Genomic DNA, 20,442 nt, shown 5'->3' on the forward strand with positions numbered 1-20,442 from the left:
CTTAAAACTTACATAAAACTTTTTAAAACAAAAAAAATACAACTTTTCTGATTCTAATTATAATTTTTTATAGGAAATTATAAATTCATATTGAGTACTACTATAGCAAACTTAACTAATAATTGTACATAAGAAAGCTTCTGCAAAAATTAATCTTTTAGCTTAAAAAATTTTTTCTTTTTTGTAATAAACTTAAAGAAGAGCTATTGGCGCATATATTATAAGTAAGTGCGTGCTAATTAGATGTAAAAATCAATCCCTCTTATTGGTTTATGTTCTTTTTATTAAATGTGTACGAGAGTATCCTGACCACCAATTAAAAAAAAATAAAGAGCATAACAGAGATTATTTATTTGGAATAGCCCAATAAGAGGTAATAATAAAATGAGTAATAAAGGGAGTATGCGACTGGCAAAGAAATATTTGGAAGAGTACGCTAGCATGCAGAAACGGATTCCTAAGTTAAACAGTGTACATACAACAATAAGGCTACGTCAACACGAAGCTTCAGTCCTTTGATGTTGGCACAAACTAATCCGATAAAATTTTTGTCTTACTTTCTCTTTAGTGGTACGTTAGAGACGCTATAGATAATCATTAAGAACTACGCGCACTAGGGCTAGAAAAACAAATATTAAATTTACCAAATTATGTCTTAATTGTAAATTATTAATTTAAAGTGATAAGAATAATAATATTGAATTACGTTATAAGCTATTATTATTATTATTATTGTTCCCAAATGGGACTGAACTAGAAATCTTTTGAAGCACATAAAAACTTAATAAAGGGGAAAATATTTTATATCGGACAAATTTATTATTAAACCAGTCAAAAATAGTATAAAATCATGCATGATTGGACCTAATTATTATTATTTACGGAATAAAATTTATATTATATTATTTTTGTATCTATTTACTATAAAAAATTTTATAATAATTTTTATTTCCTTTAGGTTTATTATATATTTTTATATTTATATATTTTATAAAAAAAAATAAAATTATTAATATTTACTATATAATTATCATATTTTATTATTATATTTCTTATATTTATTATAAAAAAATATCATTGTATACTATATACTATATATTTGTATATTTGTATATTAATTATAAATATAATAAAAATATAAATAAGTATTATTAATTACTTTAAAATATTATTTCTTTTTACTTGCATATTGTTTATTATAATTATATTATAACTATTTAATTTATAAAATTAGTATATTTATTAATTTGTATAATATTTACTATAAAGAATATATTATTATTATTTTAAAAAAAAGTTATTATATTTTTAATTACTATAATTTTATTAGTCACTTTAAACTTATATATATATTTTTATATTATTATTTATTATAAATAAAATATTATTATTCACTTTTTATTATATTTTTATCAAATTATTATAAAAATTATATTATTCACTTTATAAACTTGTTATATATTTTCATTTATAAATAATTTTTTTAATGTAAAAAATATGTTATTAGAAAAAATATTTGAAGTGGGCCTAAAAAGATATTAATAAAAGTAAAATCCCCCAATAAAAGCCCTTTCGAGATCAATTTATTAGTATAAAAATTTATTTCGTATTTAGTATTTATAAATATTATAAAAATGTATAATTTTTAATAATAGTAATTATAACAAACTTTTTTTTTTTAGTTTTCTTAATAAGAATTATATAAAAAAAAATTTTTATTATAAATAAAAAAAACTTTGAAAAAAAGTTTTTACGTAAATAATTATTTTATAAAAGTATAAAATTTTGAATATAAGAAAAAGTAAACTTCTTATAAATATAATTATAAATATTTTATTTATGCAGTAGAAAGCAATCTGTTATTAGCAGCATTCCTATTATAAAAAAGTTATAATAATAAATATAAAGAAATAAGTAAAAAGATAATACTAAATAAGATTAATAATTATAACAATAATAACACTAATAAAAATATTAATAACAGAAATAATAATAGTAGAAGTAGTAACAATTATTATTTTAAGAAAGAAGATAATAAAAATATTAATTACAAGAATAATAATAGTAGTAATAATAATAGACAATGATAATAATACCAGCGACTGATTGGCGTAGAATCGAACGTCGGGATCGGGATCTTCTTCTAAAGATTTCAGTGTGATTTCAATATTTTCTGGTTTAAATGATAAACTCTATAAGAAAAAGAAAGTTAAAATTCATAAAAAGTTTTCATTACAGAAAATATCGTTTACTTTAAAATAATATATAATTGGCTACTACTAAACTCTAATTATAAAATAATAAATATGGAGGCGTAAAGGTTACTATTACTATTATTATTACAAAATATTATAATCATCTGAAAAATAAATAAAACTATTTTTCTACAATTATTATAATTAATAATAAATAAATAAAAATAAAAACACAACTTTTATAAGACTGCCCATCGTTTTGGCGGCATTAAAGCGGACATTGGCGATTGGGTCTCCTGCCATTTTTATAACCAATGGGATTAAGTCTTCGATAATAACGTCCGAATCGAGCTTTAGTTCAAGATTGAAAATCCACATGGGGAGAAAGGATATGAAAAATAGAAGTTCACAATATTTTGAGTAGAGATTATATTGATGATAATAATGATAATAAATAATAAGAAAAAAGAAAATAAAACGTACGACTGGAAGAAGAGAATCAATAGTAAACAAAACAGTCATCCGGTGCAAATAATTTTGGTAATTGGCCATCTGAAATAGCGCGGGAAATATAGCTGTTTTAGCCCACGTGGCCCCGTAGAGACGCACGAGGTCCGCAATAGTCTTTGACGTGGATTTCCGAATAAAGTGAACAGAGTCGCATAGCCATCTTCATTAATAATAATAATAATAAAATATTAAAATAGTAAAAATATTAATATTAATAAAAAACAAATAAAGCTGAAAAATGTCTATTGGTAAAGTCAGATTTTACACCAATGAAATTAAAATAAAAAGGATATCCGTACTTTGTGCACAACGAGCCCACATTCTCAGAAAACTCATCGTCCTATAAAGGTTTATCATTATTTCTTTATCATTCTTATTTACTTTTTATTATTTATATTTAATTATATTTAATTATTTACTATCTATTATTATTATTAATTTATTATTTTTATTTTTATTCTAAAATATATTTATTCATAAATATATTATTTCTTAATTGCTTATTTAAAATTTATTACTTATTAGTATCATTATATATTATTAATTATTTATTCAATATTTACTTATAAGATAAATTTTTTTACTTATTTATTTATTATCTATTATTAAATTTATTTATAAAAAAAATTTATAGTAAATTATTTTATTCATATATATATTATTTATACTTAAGCATTTATTATTGATTATTATATTCAAATATTTTTTTTGATTTTTTGTTAATTATTAAAAATTATTATTTTTATTTAAAATTTGTTATTTATTATTAATGATTTGAAATCTATAATTAATTATTATTGCATATCATTAATTATTTAAAAGATCTTTACTTATAATTTTTATTATTATTTATTAAATACTTGAAAATTATTATTCAACTTTCTAATTTATTATTTACTATTTATTATTAATTATTATCGACAATTCGTTATTTAGAATTTATTATTATATTATTATTAATTATATATAATATATTTTTACTATTTTATTATTCATAATTAATAATTTAATATTTATTATTTATTATTATTAATTAGTTCATTTTATTGATATACTATTATACTTTAGTATTATCATTACTATCTATTATATATATTTTACTATTTTTTATATAAATTTAAGAATGAAAATTTATTATTATTATTACATAATTAATATTTTATATTGTACTATTTATTACTTAGTATTATTTATTTCCATATTGTAATATAAATATTATTTATAATTTACTATTTATTATTTATTATTATTAATTTATTATTTATTAGTAACAATATTATTTTACCAGTTACTATATTTATTATTAATATTTTAATGTTTGCATTTGATTTTTAGTATTAATTATTATTATTATAATATTAATAATTTATATATTTTACTATTTACTATTTATTATAATTACTTAATTATTTATTATTAGTTTATTATAGATAATTATTTATTCTTATTTATTAATATAATTATAACTAATTTAATATTTATTATTTTATTAATTATTAAATTAGTACTATTATATTTTTTATACCCACCGACATGCTAATTATTATTAATATAACTATAATATTATTTATACTACTGCGGACGTGCTATCCATTATTAATTGTTGTTATTATTACTATATAATTTATTTCAGTCTTATTAAAAAAGAAACTAAAATATTTGTAAAATAAAAACTTTTTATAGCATTTTACGAAAAAACAATTAAAAAGTATAAAAGAAAGTAAATATTAATATAATATTCTTATAATTTTATATATAAAAAAGAAAATTTCTCAAAATAATAATATAGTATTACTAAATTATTTTCTTAGAAAAACTTATTAATATAACAATTATTATATTATTCTTTTCACATTTTTGTTATATCATTATTTTTAAAAGTTTTTATTGTTTACTATTATTATTATATTTCATATATTTTTACGTTATATAATGTCATTATTTTCAATAGTGCTATGATCATTATTATTGTATTATTTATACAAATCGATGTGCTATTCATTACTTATTATTATTTATTTTAGTTCTATTATAGATATATTATCATTATTTTTATTACTAAACTAATATTCTTATTATATTACTTTTCTTGTTCTTCTTATTGTTATTATCTTTATATTATCATACCAGCCGACGCGCTAATTCTGGGATATACTCAATAACAGAAAGTCTCACGCGCCACTGACGGTCTATTTAAATTATTTTCATTAAAATCTATTCAATATATTCACTAAATAAATTGCCATTGTCCAAAAAAAAAATTTAATATAATATAAAAGTAAAAAAAAAGTAAAAAAAAACCTTCAGAAAGTCCAATGATGGAAGGAATAATAGAACGAGATAAAGAAGAAGTGCTTAAAACTATTATTATCATTCTTACTATTATAATTAATATTTATAAATCTAATAATAAGGACCTCCACAAATATCGCTTAACGTTAAAATAGCATTAAGACGGACATCCGGAAAGTCATCCGCCAGGAAAGTCGTAAAAAGGTCTACTAAGCAACTCATCGAGCTGCAATAGTATTATAATAATGATAGACTTTTTAATGCAAACTTTAATAATATATATTAAAAAAAATTTTAGTAAAAAAAAATAAATAAAAAGATTTATGAGTATAATAATGATAAAAAATAAAAAATAAATAATCTCTAATCACAAATGAAATTATATTAGAAAAAGTAATAAAAATTTATTATTAACGTTTTTAAAGCGCTTTCATTGGCTCTTTAGATATAAACCAGCAAATAGTCACATGTGAAGATATTTTAAAAAGGCATCGAATATATTAATTAACATTAATTTTGCTACAAATTACTACAAATAACAAAACCATTTCTGAGCTACGATTCGTCAAACAATGTAAAAGACATAACAATGTAAAAAAGCAGCCAATCAACGAGAGAAAAAGACCAATTAAAAAAAAAGTTTAAATTTTTTATTATTTATAAAATTTTTACTATTTTATTATTATATAACATTTATATAAAATTGATTTTCAAAATTTTTAGATTCAATAATTTTTATGAACTTTAACGCGCGACAAATAGACCAGTTTGATTCCTTAAAAAAATATAGTATTAATTAAGTACAGCTCTGGGTCAATCGTTTTTGATAATTTCATTATATGAAGCGCTAGAGCAGAACGGACAAATGGCGAAGCGTCCATCGAGAGGCTCTACCCATAAAGATAAAAATCTCAGTGTCAATAAAAAGTAAAGCAATAAAAAAATGAATGGTAGAACGAAAGAGAGCTACAATGAATATAATGAATTTAAATGAACCCAACAGCCGCAAATCCGTTAGAACGTGTCGTTATTTATTATTTATATTTTTATATTATTTGATATTTTTAATACTTTTCGTTATTTATAAAATAATATCTTTTCCTTTTCTAATTTATTTTTTCTTTACTAAATTTAAATTACTTTTTGCTATAAACATTTTCATAGTAGTTATTATAAAAGTGATTAACTTTATCTATAACATAAAATAACTAATAATACATCCTTTCTTTCAAAATATACATAAATATTATAAATAAAAATGTTTTATACGTTAATATAGTTATTCTTAGTATTTTATATACTAAACAGAAAAAATATATACATAAAATAATGCAAACTATAACGATAAAAAAAAAGTTACAAAAACTTGAAAAAGAATTATTATTATTGTTATTACTATTATAAAAAAAGTAATGAAAACTTCAAAGAGAAATATTATTTATTAAATAACTTCACTTTCACGCACGGCAAGATTTGCTCAACAATAATGGTTGTCTTACAATCTTCAGGAAGACCAGCACAAAAGTCTAATAATGATGATGACGATAAAAATTATAATAATAGAAACTATATATAAAATTGTTATAATAGTATAAATATTAAAAGTTTTTATGTACAACAAAAATAATGAAAAAATTTCTACCAATAGGGCCAATGAAAAATACGATTATGTTAAATAAGTCATGTGGTGTTTACTGTCTTAGTTTTATGGCTCAACAAATTCTAAATGTTGGCAGTTGAACGTTTTCATCGGCAAGAATTCTCAGTTCCCCCAATGATTGGTCAACATAAGAGTAAGGAATCTTAAAATTCTAAACTGGCTAAACAGGCTTTACCTTGTTTGGAGGATTAGCCAAAATAAATGGCTAATTCTCATCCCCTTAAAAGTTTACAACCAATCAAAAAGCAAAAATCTTTCAAAAAAGTTTTATGGGCCCAAACAAAAATAATAATATAAATATATTTATTAAATATAATTTAACTTTTGGCAATAAGTATATAAATATTCATGTAAATGATAAAAACTTTAAATATTAATAAAAGTATTATTACAAAACTTTAATAGCGTTAATAACAATAAAAATAGAACTATAAAAAAATAATAACCTGAAATCACGGAAGCTGCAGCGGCTCGAACTTCGGCTTCAGAATCTCTTAATAATTTCAGTAAAGCATCCACAAACCCAGTGACACCCGCAGCCGAACCTGAAGCCTCGTGCAACTTTACAACAAAAAAACAGCATCAATTCGTATATAATCGGCTACAGTACAATTTATAATTCGGTCGTAAATAATGTATAAAAAATTATAATTACATATATAAAATTATGAACCACCTCAACAAATTTTTCAGCAAGAACATAACGCACACGCCAAGAGGAGTCCGAGCAACAATTCTGTAGCAAAAGCGGAAGCAAAGTCACGTGCCGCTGCTCGTTATCCAGCGCTCGGCAAATATAAATCGATGACTGAACGGCTAACAACCGGACAGAATCCTTAAAAAGATCGTTAGGAAACTTACCAATGCTAATAAATACTGCACATAAATAATACTTGTTCATCTTGAATAAGCCGCGTAAGCAAGGGAACTAATACTCCTGAAACGTGCTCTTCTTCCATTACTTCAGCGAATCCTGAATAATAATAATTTATAGTAAGAATATAATAATAATGAATATAATAATAATAACATTCCTTTAATATAATCGCTTTTAGATGAATCGTTAAACTTCCAGCGCCCGAGTTTAGAGGCGGCTGCCCTCCTCACCATTGGCGTTTCATCCTCGCATAACGCAGAAAATATCTCCCTACGCAAACGTTCATTTTAAAAATTTTATAAATTTCACTAAGTTAAAAATAATAATTATTAACGGAAATAAAAAATGCGATTGTTATAAAACAATAAATCAAAAAAATATATTTTTAATTTGCTTACCAGAAAGTAAAAAAATTAAAAAATATGTACTAATTATAAATATTTCTATGCGAACGTTCAAATTACACACTTTGTACATTATAAAGTTCATTAATTTTAAAAACATATAAAAAACTATAATAATAACATGAAATAACTAAAAGGAATATATATAAGTTCTATCATTGCTCCCCGAAAAGAGTAAGAATGTTAAGAAACAACACTGAATATACTAATTTTTTATGCAAACGATCAACTTATACTTCTTGTACATTTTATAAAGTTAATTAGATAATCATACAAAGAAAACAATCATTACAAAATGAAATATATAACAAAGATCTTTTAAGTTCAGAAGGAATTTTAATATGTATTACTCATATTAATGTTTGCTTTTTCGCCATAAAAAACAAAGAATTTTTTAAAAACTGCTCTTCGAATTCTAATATGAAAGTAGCATAATTTTAAATTCCAAGTTAACCGTATGCCTTTCCGTCATTACACGTCATGTTAGTAAAATAAATTACGCAATTTTTAAATTTTATTTATGATGTGAAGAAACTAAGTAAAATGGAGGGAAACTGTTAAGTCTCGCCAAATCTTATATTATGCGTAGTTTTTTTGTTATACAAGCATCTAATTTTTGTGCAAAGTGTTATGACTCATAACGCGCACTGAGCACTATTTTATTCTCAATATTCTTCGTAACGGCCTCAATAGCTTTCAAAAGTCGCTAGTGTTTTAGTAAGCTTGCGTGAAAAAATTAAATGATAAGCCAATAATCCCCCTCACTTATAAAATCAAGAAAAATATAAAAATATCAATCGTTTGGTTGAAAAAGATACACCTTATAAGTCAACTTTACTTAACCCACTTTCTTTCCTTCCCTAATAAAACTTTTAAAATGCCATCGTAAAAGGTATCAAGTAAAAATTTTATCTTATATAATATAATTCTTTACTTCTAGTTGCGTTTACTAAAATGCAACGTAATATTCTTGTGTGCCTTAATACTATATTAATCCTAGAAACACTATATTATTAAAAACCTTAAAAATATCCCGTTTCTATACAGTTCTTATTATCTCAAACTTAAAAGTTATCATAAACTTTTTATTAACATAGCAATCTTCAAAATCTGACAATAATAGAAGCTTTAGTGAACTCTTTTTTAAAAAACTTTTCGAACTAAAGTCTTGCTCGGCGAGAAATCAGAGCTCTATGCCATAAAAAACCATATAATACCGTTCATTAGTGAAGTCTACCTCCTCCTGAAGCGCACATTTTTTTTCTATTTTTCTTAAAAAATTTGTTTGAAAAGTTTAACCAATAAACAAACCCACCACCCCAACTTTTACTTTAAAATGGGAAGGCGCCAAATTTTATTTTGTTATATATATATATTTTTTTATCGCTCTGGCAGCCTTTAGACTATCGCCACTTTTTTACAATAAAATTCACGTGTCCGTTTTGTTTATTTTACGGACATAAACTGCTTTAACTTTTGCGTAAATTTCTTAAAAGTTCTTACCAACCCGCTACATAATAACCGTCATGCCTTATTACGAGCTTTCTATACTTCTCTCAATAATGGTATTTTATAATAAATTCTTATAAAGGATGCTCAAAAGCAATCCTTTTAAAATAAGCAGTAGTTGTATAACTTTACTTCGAGCTAAAATAAATAGATATGGAAAGAAAATATAATTTTCACGAACCTCAACAAAGGCCTCTGGCTATTAAGAGCACGTGGGTAGACCGAAGAAAACAAACCCGTTGCTGAATTCCGAGCGCAAAACCAATCTTGTTTGGCCAAATTTTGAATAAGTTGCACAAACACGTGAATTTCGTTATCAGTAACATCCTTCAAAATAGAAAGAAGAGCTTCAACGGCCTAAACAAAGCAGCAATACAAAAAAGTTCAAATAATAATAAAGATTAGTATAAACATATTTAGAAAAAAAAAATACTTAAAATATTATAAATTTCTCATTTATATAAAATTATATAGAATACGTTTAAAGTTTTATATTAAAGGTAAGTAGTTTATTATAAGAATACTTTATACATAAAATTATTTATATAAAACTTATAATACAATGTAATTTTTTCTTTTTATATTTTTCACTTCTTTTAAAAGTTAAAAAAAAAATTTAGTCTAACTTATCGAGCAAATATTTCGTGGCTCGAATTTTATAAATTTTAGCGTTTAACTTATACTTGATAGTTTATGTAAACAACTTATTTATAACCACTGTAATATTATATAAAAGTAACAGACTTTACAAAGCCTTCAAATTTAAGTTAACTTAACTTCATAGTTCAATAAAAGACACCCCACTTTATTTCGAATATGTAAGTGTTAAAAAATATCCTAACGTTGTTACGAGAATATAATTTCTCTCTTTAAACTCTAAAATTAAAAACACTTAATATTAAATATTTAAATAAACTCTTAAAAACCACAAGAATCAAAAACTATAAAAAAAATTATTATTAAAAAATTTAGACTACATTCACATTTACTATTTACTCTTTTAAATTTGCTTAAAAATTTTTTGTAAATATTTTTTCTTTACTTTATCGCGAACGATGGCTTCTTCAGCACTCGCAAGAGTTTCTAATAAAGGCGTTAGGCATTGAACATACTCTGCTCCCCCGATTAAAGGCACGAAGTTAGCCAGTTCTTCAGCTAAAGTTACAATGACTTCATCGTCGTCATTTAACACATCTTCAACGGGTACACAAACAATTAAAACAATAGTTTAATAAAAATTGATAATAAAAATAAAAGAAAACTTAATAAAAAAAAACTAACAAATAGGAAAAATCATATTAGATAAATGTTAATAAATTAGAACTAGAGAAATGGATGGGATGTAAAAATTATAAATCTAATAAATAATTAGGTAATGTAATAAAACTTCAATTTTAATAAATATATAAAAAGAGCAAAGTTTTACAGTATTTGATGAAATATATAGAAATATCATAGTTGTATATAATTTTTTTTATTAACTTTCTCTCAAGAATCCCAGTAATTCAGTTCTGGTTCTTTCAGTGCCTAAAGCAAGTGCAACTGTTGAAATTTTAGAAATTGAGCTCAGCCGCGCTTGAAGATCTACATTTGCCTAAAAGGAAAATTGTTAGGGGTATAAATATATAATTATGCTTAAAAGATATTTATGAATACTAATTCATCCTTAAGCACGTTTAAAGGGTACAAGTCACTTTCAATATCGGATAAATCAGATTCCATTATAATCTTATTTAAAGCCACAATGAAAAAAATAATAATTAACTTTTATAATTATAATAGTTTAAAAAAGAAAAAACAATCAATAAAAATTAGTACCAAAACAGCTCAAGAAAGATAAATTAAATAAATCATAGAACATTATAAGCGTTCTTTAAAGTGATGGCCAATAATTTAAGGTTTTTTTCAGCGATTTTTCATTCTTACTCAACCAATTATATTGCGCGCCCTGCTCGTGCAAGTTATTTTATGTTCATTGACCACTTTCTTGTTTATTTACTACGAAAACAAACGCTTCATCTACAAATGAACAAGATAACTTCGTGGGGGGGCTATCATCAAAAGACTAAATAAGCTTTAATTATTAAAAAGATATAGTTTCTATTACTGCTTCTATGTATATCAGTTAAGCGAAAAAAACAATTATTTATTATTACCACTTTTCTTAAAAAATAAAAAATACATACTTTAGATATTAATAGTAATTCTGAAATCATAATTTTTTTGTAAACTATTATTAAATAATTTAAACTATTATTTTATAACAATTATTATAACTACCTCAGGTTTTTTACTAAGTACAGCTCACCCAGTTGCTTAGCTTGAGACAAACTTTAAATTTTTTATTGGAATATTGATTTTATTGCATCTTTTGAAACTAATATGCTTTTCTATTCTACGATTATCATATTTATACATAATTAAACTGTCGAGCAATTAAAAACGTACCGTTCTATTTCTATAAGATAGTTGTAGAATAAGACACTGATATAAGTTTAATAAACGATTATAGCCAACTTGCATATTTTAATAGATAAAGATTTTTTTTCTATCAATTTAGCGTAATATATAAATTGTTTTACAACTACTATTTGTTGTAGATTCAAAGTTTTTTATATACATTGATTAAACTTGCGAGGTAGTAAGTTGTGAATAGTTACATACAGATAGTCTACTGCCTACATAACTATAAAATTGTATAAAGCTGTAACAGTAAGCTATAAAAATAACTCTCGAATAATTAATAGGCAAAAAGATACTTTAGTTAAAAAAAAAAAGGGAAGTCGGCACTTTATATTTTCTAACGCAATTTAAACTTTTTAACGAAACGTTTAAATTGTCGGCCAACTGTGCTTATTAGGTTTGTCTTAAAAAATCTCGTTTAAGCCAATAAATATCTAACGACATTTGGTTGTTTAGTCGCTGAAAATTTTAAAAAGTCCTAGTATATTGCACCTCTTTACCTCTTACCTTTGGTATGTTCACTTTATACTCTGACTGACCACATCGCCCTCGACATTTTTTGGGGGCTGCCTTTGTATTTCCCGAGCAGAACGAACCAATCTTGCAGTTGCACTTAAGCATAATTGTTCGCAATAGTTTAGTACATATTCCCTTTGTATCCGTAGCGTTCAATTTAGAGAGCTTACGTATTCGTTAACAAATCGTATTGTATATTAAGAGTTTCGCTGCACAATCCATTAATCTGATGAACTATTCCTATTGCGCTCGTTGTTCCGGTGTATCGGTGCCGAAAAGCTCGGTGAATCCATGCCTTTACTTCCTTTGGCGCTTAAAAAGTTGAACAACTTTTTAAAAGGTAACGCGCATGTTAACTTTTTCATGCTACTCTGAACATTCTCATTATTAGAGCAAAGCATCCTCCATGCCTAAAAGAAGTGTTTTGTCTAACTCTTCTTGACTGTCCCCGTACGACTTGGAGCCTCGCTGGCCCAGTTACACTTGCTAATGAGGCGGCTGGTTTTTACCCTGCAAGGTGCCAGGTGCACTCATGTACAGTATTAGCCGTACAGCTCATTTGGATTTTACACGCTGCAGGTGGAAGCCGAGGAGCTCCCTTCTCAGTCTCTTCGCACTTTAAAACTCTGCATCAATGACTTAATGCCGAAATTCCTGAGATCCCATCATGGCCCCCGTCCGCTTGAAGTTATTGCAGGCTTTCTCGTCCGTCGTAGCCCTTCAGTTTGATAGACTCCGTAAATGCTGTTATGTTAAACAGTTTTTTAGGAAGAATATGCAACTTGGAACTAAATGTGACGCCGTTCCCAATAAAGATATGAAGTTTCACTCTAGAATGTGCTTTTTCTACGACTCCTTAGGATACGACCATTTAGCCATGAGGATTCTGGGCAAGCTAAGGTGACCGGGGCATAAGTGCGCTAAGGGAGCATCAGCAAATTGCCTATGAGCGCTCATCGCCCATGGGTACTGCCATAACTTCTTAGATCTTGGCCCATTCACAACTGCAATTACGTGCATAAGCAGGGCTCTCCTTGAGGGCCCTCTCCAACTGCAGTCAAAGGGGCAACGCAACGAGCTAGTTCGAGCACACGACCACCAAGTCACACTTTTGCCTTCCCACTGTCCCACGTCCGCCATTAATCCACTTAAAAACTCAGCGAGCATGGTGCTTTAAAAGATCTCCGAAGGGCATTTGCCTAAACTCTTCGAAAAAGGGGGAACTGAAAAGTTTGTTAATGTCAATATGTTGCTTAAAAAACTTTTTATTTGAGATAATTGTTGTGTTGTAAAGTTATAATGTTTAAATGAAAATTTTTAAATAAATAATTATAGCCAATTAATCATGTCTTGCAGAGAAATTATAAAAGTACTTAAATTATTTAGTTTATATTTTTTAAAAAAAGACTTAGTAGGCGTTGTGCTTACTAGAAATAATATATATCAATTTTTGATTCGCCTTATGGGCCGTTATCCTTATGGTAAACTAACTTATGAAAATTTTGCTACGTTAAACATAAATTTCATGAAAAAAAAGTTTATAAAATTCCTTGTTACTGTTAAGTAGATTAAACGGGAAACTGAAATAACTGCTAACCCTGGTAACAAAAAATAATGCTAGCAGACTTGAGCAAAAACATAAACAAAGTATTTCAAATATCTATGCTTATGTAAATTTTTTTTTTAAAACTTCCACTAAAAAAAAAAGATATAAAAAAATTTAAAAACGGAAATAAAAAGCAAAACAAAAATGTATGTTATCGTGTTTAGGCAATTATACAATCAATAAAATAAAATAATAATAAAACAATATTACTAGAATTCAGCTAATCTCTTGTTTATGTTTTATATTTCAAAGGCTTGTAATAAATTTAAATTTATTTCTCTTATAATTTAATATGTACTAAGACTTAAATTTTTCATAATTTATAAAGTCTTCTACTTTTATATGAACAACAGTTTCGCGGAAACGCCTCTTGGTAATTCGCAGTATGGCCTCGCCACAGTTATAGTGCATTCAGCGGAAACTAGAGACTTTTTGTATTAAATCGGAAGGGTACACTTAGCAGCGTGGAGCGAAGGCGCAAGTAGCCGTTGCGCTGAGACCCTGCCCTATACGGTCACTCTAACAAACCGCTTGCCACTGGCATCATCATTGCAATACGTAGGCGGTAGGCCCTATCTTCTTCGGCGCAATAACCGCTTATGCGGTTCCGTTAAGTAGGTTGTAGAAAGTCGCTCTATAAGGAGGGATAAAATCTTGAGCACATAGCGTCGTTTCAATGTCGACTATACACAGATCGGTGTAAAGACCTCAAAGAACGATCCTGATGAGTTTGTTCTCGGTAGCAATGGTGGTACTATTCTGCAGTGGTCCTCGCAGTTAACAGCGATAGGGGGATGCCGCCGCAGAATAACAGGCGGGAGGCACCTCTGCGCCCTAAGCTTTCAGGATTTTATTAACGTAAACCGCATTTTCTTGTCAATGAAAACGAACAGATAGAATTTTTACTTAACGTGTTCGTGGCTCTTCCAATACATTTTAAGTGCTTTTATAGAGGTGTGTCTGTCCCATTCCAACCAATTCTAACTAATTAACTAGTTATTATCCGGAAAGTGGGGGTGGTGAAGGCATTGTAGGTTTATAACGTTCTTACTACTAAATCTATCAATACGTATTTTCGTATTATTATTATTAAATTAATACTGTTAGTATTATGATGGTTACTAATATAGCTGCTTAATTATTTTTTAAGAGTTTGGTACTAGTTTGTTACTACTACTAAATAATTATCATAAGTATGCTATTATCACTACATGAGGGTACTTAATGTATTTCTTCATCTTCCTAAAGACCTCCCTTTAATGTCGAAGGTTTGATCTAGAAAATTGTAGCGTATTGCTTTAGTTTTTAAATTATTTACTCTTTTATTAGCTTTTTTTTTGGAATTTTTTTTACTTTGTAGGTGAAGTTGTGCCTTTAAAAATCCTAATTCACTTTTTAAAGCCACGTTAGGGGTCCAAACGTGTTAAATAATTCTTATATTCAGTACTTGTATCATATTTAAAAAGGTAAATAAACAGGTAGGCGCAGATATATATAGCTAATAAGTTAAGAAGGTATTAAGCAAAAAAGGAATTACCAGCCTTACACAAGAACAAAGTAAATCTTTAAGCGGAATGCACAAGCAGTCACGTGGCATAGAGCAATGTTATTTGTTACTTTATTAAGAATGCAGAGGTTAAAAAAAAATTACAAATCGGATTTTCTTTAATATCCTCAACTTCGTTTTGAAGTTTATATTGTCATGGAGAGTCCTCCGCCGTCTTACTCAGCCGCAGTTAACTCTCCTCCTCTAGATCAGTCGCGCCCTCAGTATCAGAAGAAGTTATTTTTATATAAAAGATAGCGAAACTATTTTAAATTAACATATTCACCTTTTGTTTTTGCTTTCATTTATTAATCGTTTAATAACCAAAGTGATCAATATCGTCCGTCACCTGTAGAAGATAATACTGTGCCTCCAATGCAAACACGCCCTGAGTGGCGTAGAACTGAGATACCGGCAGCACGAGGTTTTTAAAAAATACAAATAGTTCTATAAATTTTTAAATCTTAGCCACAGACGTACATATAACTATCTATTATAGTAGAACCGCCTCGAAGCCGTGGCTATCTCACAAGGATAATTTTATTTTTAATGCTTTCAACTTTTTTAATATTGGCTATAATACTCTTCATTCTTCGATTCTCACCGCTGAGAATAATTTAAATATTACGTAGACTAACCATGTTCTTATCTTCGAAAGATAGCTTTGAGAAAAGTTAATCTTAAATAGATTTTAATTGTTTCCGTCAAGAATTAAATTTTGGCTTATTTGTGTTTAAAAGGGTACTTTGAATAAATACTTTGTCTTATAACTTTTGTTGTATATTTTTTAAGAAACTTTTTAAAGTAATTCTGTTTTTTTATTTCAAAGTAAAATTTTGGTTTTTTATATAAACATAAATTCAAAGTTATGATAAGAGGCATAACAAAATAATTTTAACTTTGTATTTCTTTTGAATAATTTTTAGGAATCTTAAGTAAACTTTGAGGCGTTGTTATAAATACAAAGTTTTGAAATTTTAAAGAGAAATATATAGAATCTTCCAAGAGTTAATTCTATGCACCAAATGTTATCGTAAAATGAGCTTCATAGTTTGAGAGAGCAGCGCTATTTACACAGAATTTCTTCAAGACTTCCATTTTAATAAGTATTAACAGATTTGATTGAAAACATGTAATACAAAAAATTATTAATTACTGGAGAGCGTTAATAAGTAATACTGCAGATCCTGGCGACTTTAGGGAGAGGTAAATCGCCTTAAGTTATTAAATGTATGCACCTAACTCATATTCACAAACATTGTAGGTATAATCAAACGAGCAAAGCAAGTTTTCTAAAGATAAACAAAGTAAAAAAGTAATAACATTAAAAAATATAAAAAAAAGTTATATTATCCTTTAATAAAATACGATAAAGAAATAATTAAATAGGGAAAAAATTACTATATTTTTAAATTTTTGAAAAATTTATTTTATATTAAATAATTTATGTACAAACGTGATACTTTCTGGCGTTAACACGTTTTTACACGGAATTAAAATAAACATTATCCATTAAATATCCTCAAATTGTATCTAAGCTTCCTTTTGTAAAGGTATATACATATTTAGCCAGATCACAAGTTTTGTTCCAAGATTAAAGCAACACTACATAAAACAAAATACAATTTTTATGATATATAAACTCAAGAGAATTATGAAACACTCAGTTTCTTTTTCTTAAAGATCTTCACACAGTTCAATCATCTATGGACAGCACGTACAAATCTTTATATTAATATTGGCCGTGCTTTTTACGGAGACGCCTTCGGCTGCAGTAGAATTCTGTGGCTTTAGAGTAGACTTTTTTTCTATATGTGAGATCTCTTGCTTTGACTTTCCGTTCTGAGTCTATTACAAATTGATCAGTTGGATTACTTTGCAAGAGAAATAGCTTTTAAGCGAACTGGGATGTTAATATACTTGTAAACATCAAAAACCGAATTTACAGACTCAAAATTTTAATCTTAGTACGAAGGAACCTGTAGTCTAAAAAAAATTAGTTCTGGTCGTTTAATTAAGCCGATATTTTGGTGATGAGCACTGGTTGGTGATGAGCACTGTTTAAAAGATTTAATGCTCATCACCAACACAGTAGTGCTCAAAGATTTTATCAATACACTATAGCCCCAATTTGACCAAACCATCACAAAAGCCCAACGGGAACCCTTTCGGCTGCTTCAGACCTCCTATAAGCGTACACTCTGTTATATAGCTTGTTTAAATGTTTCTTATTTTAACACCTATGAAGGGAATTCGTTAGAATTACTGAGGACCGACAGAGGTGCAGGTTTGCATTTTTTTGTCTAAATTTTTTTAAACGTGATGTAAGTAGCTGACTCTTTTTTCTACGATAATTATGCAGTTTAAGGTCTACAGTAATTTGCTTAAAGAATTTCTTCGACATTTATCTGCAAAGGCAGTTTTCAAGACTTAGTTTTGGAGACAGTTGTACCAGAGCGTAGGTAGTCAGCAGTAGACGAGACTCAGATTAATAAACTATTCTATACCGCATATAAACGTTTATTGATAAAAGAAATAGTTTGAGTACCTTTATGAAGCCTGATGATAATTTTTGTGATAATTTTTTTTTGCAAAGATTATCATTACATTTACCCTAACCCTAACCCTAACCCTAATCTTAATCCTAAAATATCCTGCTTGATGTGGTAAACAAATTCCTCTATGATTTTTAAGTTTCAAACAATTTAATAATTGTAGTTGCTGAATGCCCACACATATTACAGGTAACACGACCTTCTCCTTTTACACACTTTATTGTTATTTAACAACCCTCAAGAGAACTGTTGACAGATTATTATCTAACAATGATAGAACGTTAGATGACATTCTTTTTCAACGACAGTATATAATAATAATAAAATTTTAGGACATTTTTTTATGACATGACCACGTATATAGGCTTGTATGCCTTAACCAAAGCAAAAAAATCATTAGCAATTGACTCCCGAAGAGGCAAAAACTTCCGCACACGCATGAATATAACATATAAGTTTGGATGACTTGCGATAGAACCAATGACATATAATTTAAATTAATGACTAAACTAAACAGTTTGCACTCAAATATACCGAGAACCTGCACAATAAAAGCAACTCTTGTGTTTCTTACCTTTTCTATTATTAGTGTTGCCGGGGAATTGCCGGAATTTTTGCACGTCGCGCAGGTAAGGTGCAAAGGGCAAGAATGATAGAAAAAGTTCTATGTTAACCTTCCACTCTCAGTTATATTAGAGGTGAGGATAATAACACCTACAAAAAGAAGACTAAAAAGGGAGCTGGTTTTATTAAGACAAGCTATTAATACCCTTACGAAAGGATATAAAAATCACGTTCGTTTATGTATATTCGTTGAGTTATTTTTAAATATGAATTAACATGCTTATTTTGGTTCCATACAGAAAGTTATAGTTGTTGATCGTTATATTTGTATATACAAATATTTAGTTAAAATAGCCTGCCAAAATGTTTATATTTATGTTTTTAAGGCTTTAAGTGGTTTATCTTCAGATTATATTTTTTGTATGGTTTATTGTTTATTTATGTGTATGCGTATTTTGGTGTGTATATGCTATTATTTTTAGTGTATATTTCTTAACAGAGTGCACATCACCAGTACACGTAATAAAGATGTGGTTCTTAAGGTAAAATCTAGGCACGGGTCTATTCGGTCAAACAGAAAGAGCTATTGCCTCATTTATTGCCCACGCGGAATTTTAAGCTGGGACTTCGAGCAAGACATGGCTTACAGAACTCAAATTTAAGCTCTGCATTATGTGGCTTCAACTACCTTGCGACTTCTGACAAATGTAGTCAATTAATAATTGTTTTGCTTAAGGACTGGCGGCGTTTCTCTTCGGAAAGCAATACAACGGTGAGTTGTTGGAACGAAGAGCCACCGAGAGCAGGCGCTTCAGCATCATGTAGGTGATGACCTATTTAACTTTTTTATGCTTAACTAGCGTATATACAACTTCTAATCAGGTTAGGGAGTTCAATAAAGAGGAATTGAAGTAAAAAGAAACCGAAACATAATAGTTATGATAATTAATAGACTTAGGGACCAAAACTGTCAATAGTTATAGCCTAATTAAAATCCTAAAAAGCTATACAGGATTAAAATAATGGTGCACTTCGATATTGTGGGAACAATTGCTTCTGCAGTATAAAGTGGTTGTAAGGATGCCTATCTCATCGTTGCACTTGCTAAGACCAAAGGGTGATACTTTTAAAATTATGCTTGACTACATCGTCAACTTAATACGTCTTAAACCCCCCCACCCCACCGTCGCTCGTAATGCTAGAAAACTGGAAGTGTCCAGATATCAATTACTAAAGACCAGCGTCATTGCTTTACAAAACTTTGATTAGCTGCTTGGTTTGTAGTTTGCAGTGTAGAGCACAATCACAGCGCTTTGTTAGAAGACATGGTTTTAGTTAGACGCGTTTAAGGCGAGGCGCTATTTTGACGAATCGTAGGCCCAGGTGGTAGATGCATATGTCATTTTCGGTGTTTATGGAACATGAAACATCTCTTCTGTAACTTTCGTACTTTGATAAAATCTTTGCTTTTTCCTCGCCATTTCTTAGAAGCACTTGACTCCACTAAGTAGTTCTCATAAATCAGCTTTCCAAGATATCTTTTTTTTTAATGAATATTAGGAATTTTTTTAAGTTTTTTACATTTTCTTGTCAGAAAACTAATAAATAAAATGAAATATTTGGCTATTATTTTGTGAACTGCATTTTACATGATAAGCAGAAATATAGAATGCAAACTCACTAATAATATTGACTTTTTTAAAAACATAATACGCCAATCATCTGAAATTACTAAAACTTTGGAA

At 27.3% G+C, this 20,442-nt stretch overlaps 2 protein-coding genes and 1 long non-coding RNA gene across 3 annotated transcripts; 1 reads left to right on the top strand and 2 right to left on the bottom strand.

Annotated features, from left to right (window-relative positions):
* Positions 1 to 1,825: 1,825 nt before the first annotated feature.
* Positions 1,826 to 7,626, bottom strand: LOC135121828 (serine/threonine-protein phosphatase 2A 65 kDa regulatory subunit A alpha isoform-like). Its single transcript, XM_064046108.1, has 13 exons — positions 7,551 to 7,626; positions 7,334 to 7,492; positions 7,104 to 7,218; positions 6,453 to 6,523; positions 5,802 to 5,887; positions 5,123 to 5,223; positions 5,007 to 5,066; positions 4,833 to 4,894; positions 3,005 to 3,045; positions 2,679 to 2,865; positions 2,433 to 2,546; positions 2,097 to 2,192; positions 1,826 to 1,874 (listed from the first exon to the last, which is right to left on the bottom strand). The coding sequence occupies exons 1-13, from the start codon at positions 7,614 to 7,616 to the stop codon at positions 1,863 to 1,865; spliced, it is 1,170 nt and encodes a 389-aa protein (XP_063902178.1). The 5' UTR covers positions 7,617 to 7,626; the 3' UTR covers positions 1,826 to 1,862.
* LOC135121830 (serine/threonine-protein phosphatase 2A 65 kDa regulatory subunit A beta isoform-like) lies at positions 7,621 to 11,299 on the bottom strand. The gene is made up of 7 exons (XM_064046109.1): positions 11,266 to 11,299; positions 11,104 to 11,175; positions 10,930 to 11,041; positions 10,490 to 10,641; positions 9,629 to 9,804; positions 7,688 to 7,804; positions 7,621 to 7,630 (listed from the first exon to the last, which is right to left on the bottom strand). Exons 2-7 carry the CDS (start codon positions 11,167 to 11,169, stop codon positions 7,621 to 7,623), a joined length of 633 nt encoding a protein of 210 aa, XP_063902179.1. The 5' UTR covers positions 11,170 to 11,175; positions 11,266 to 11,299.
* A 4,426-nt stretch (positions 11,300 to 15,725) lies between these two features.
* On the top strand, positions 15,726 to 16,279 carry LOC135121824 (uncharacterized). The gene is made up of 3 exons (XR_010279135.1): positions 15,726 to 15,814; positions 15,908 to 16,002; positions 16,078 to 16,279. It is a non-coding gene; the product is annotated as an uncharacterized LOC135121824 (long non-coding RNA).
* The last annotated feature ends 4,163 nt before the right edge of the window (positions 16,280 to 20,442 follow it).

Source organism: Zophobas morio, unplaced genomic scaffold (assembly GCF_036711695.1).
Source record: "Zophobas morio isolate AGI-343-1 ecotype UQ-CSIRO unplaced genomic scaffold, CSIRO_AGI_Zmor_V1 ptg000736l, whole genome shotgun sequence".
Classification (NCBI taxonomy): domain Eukaryota; kingdom Metazoa; phylum Arthropoda; class Insecta; order Coleoptera; family Tenebrionidae; genus Zophobas; species Zophobas morio.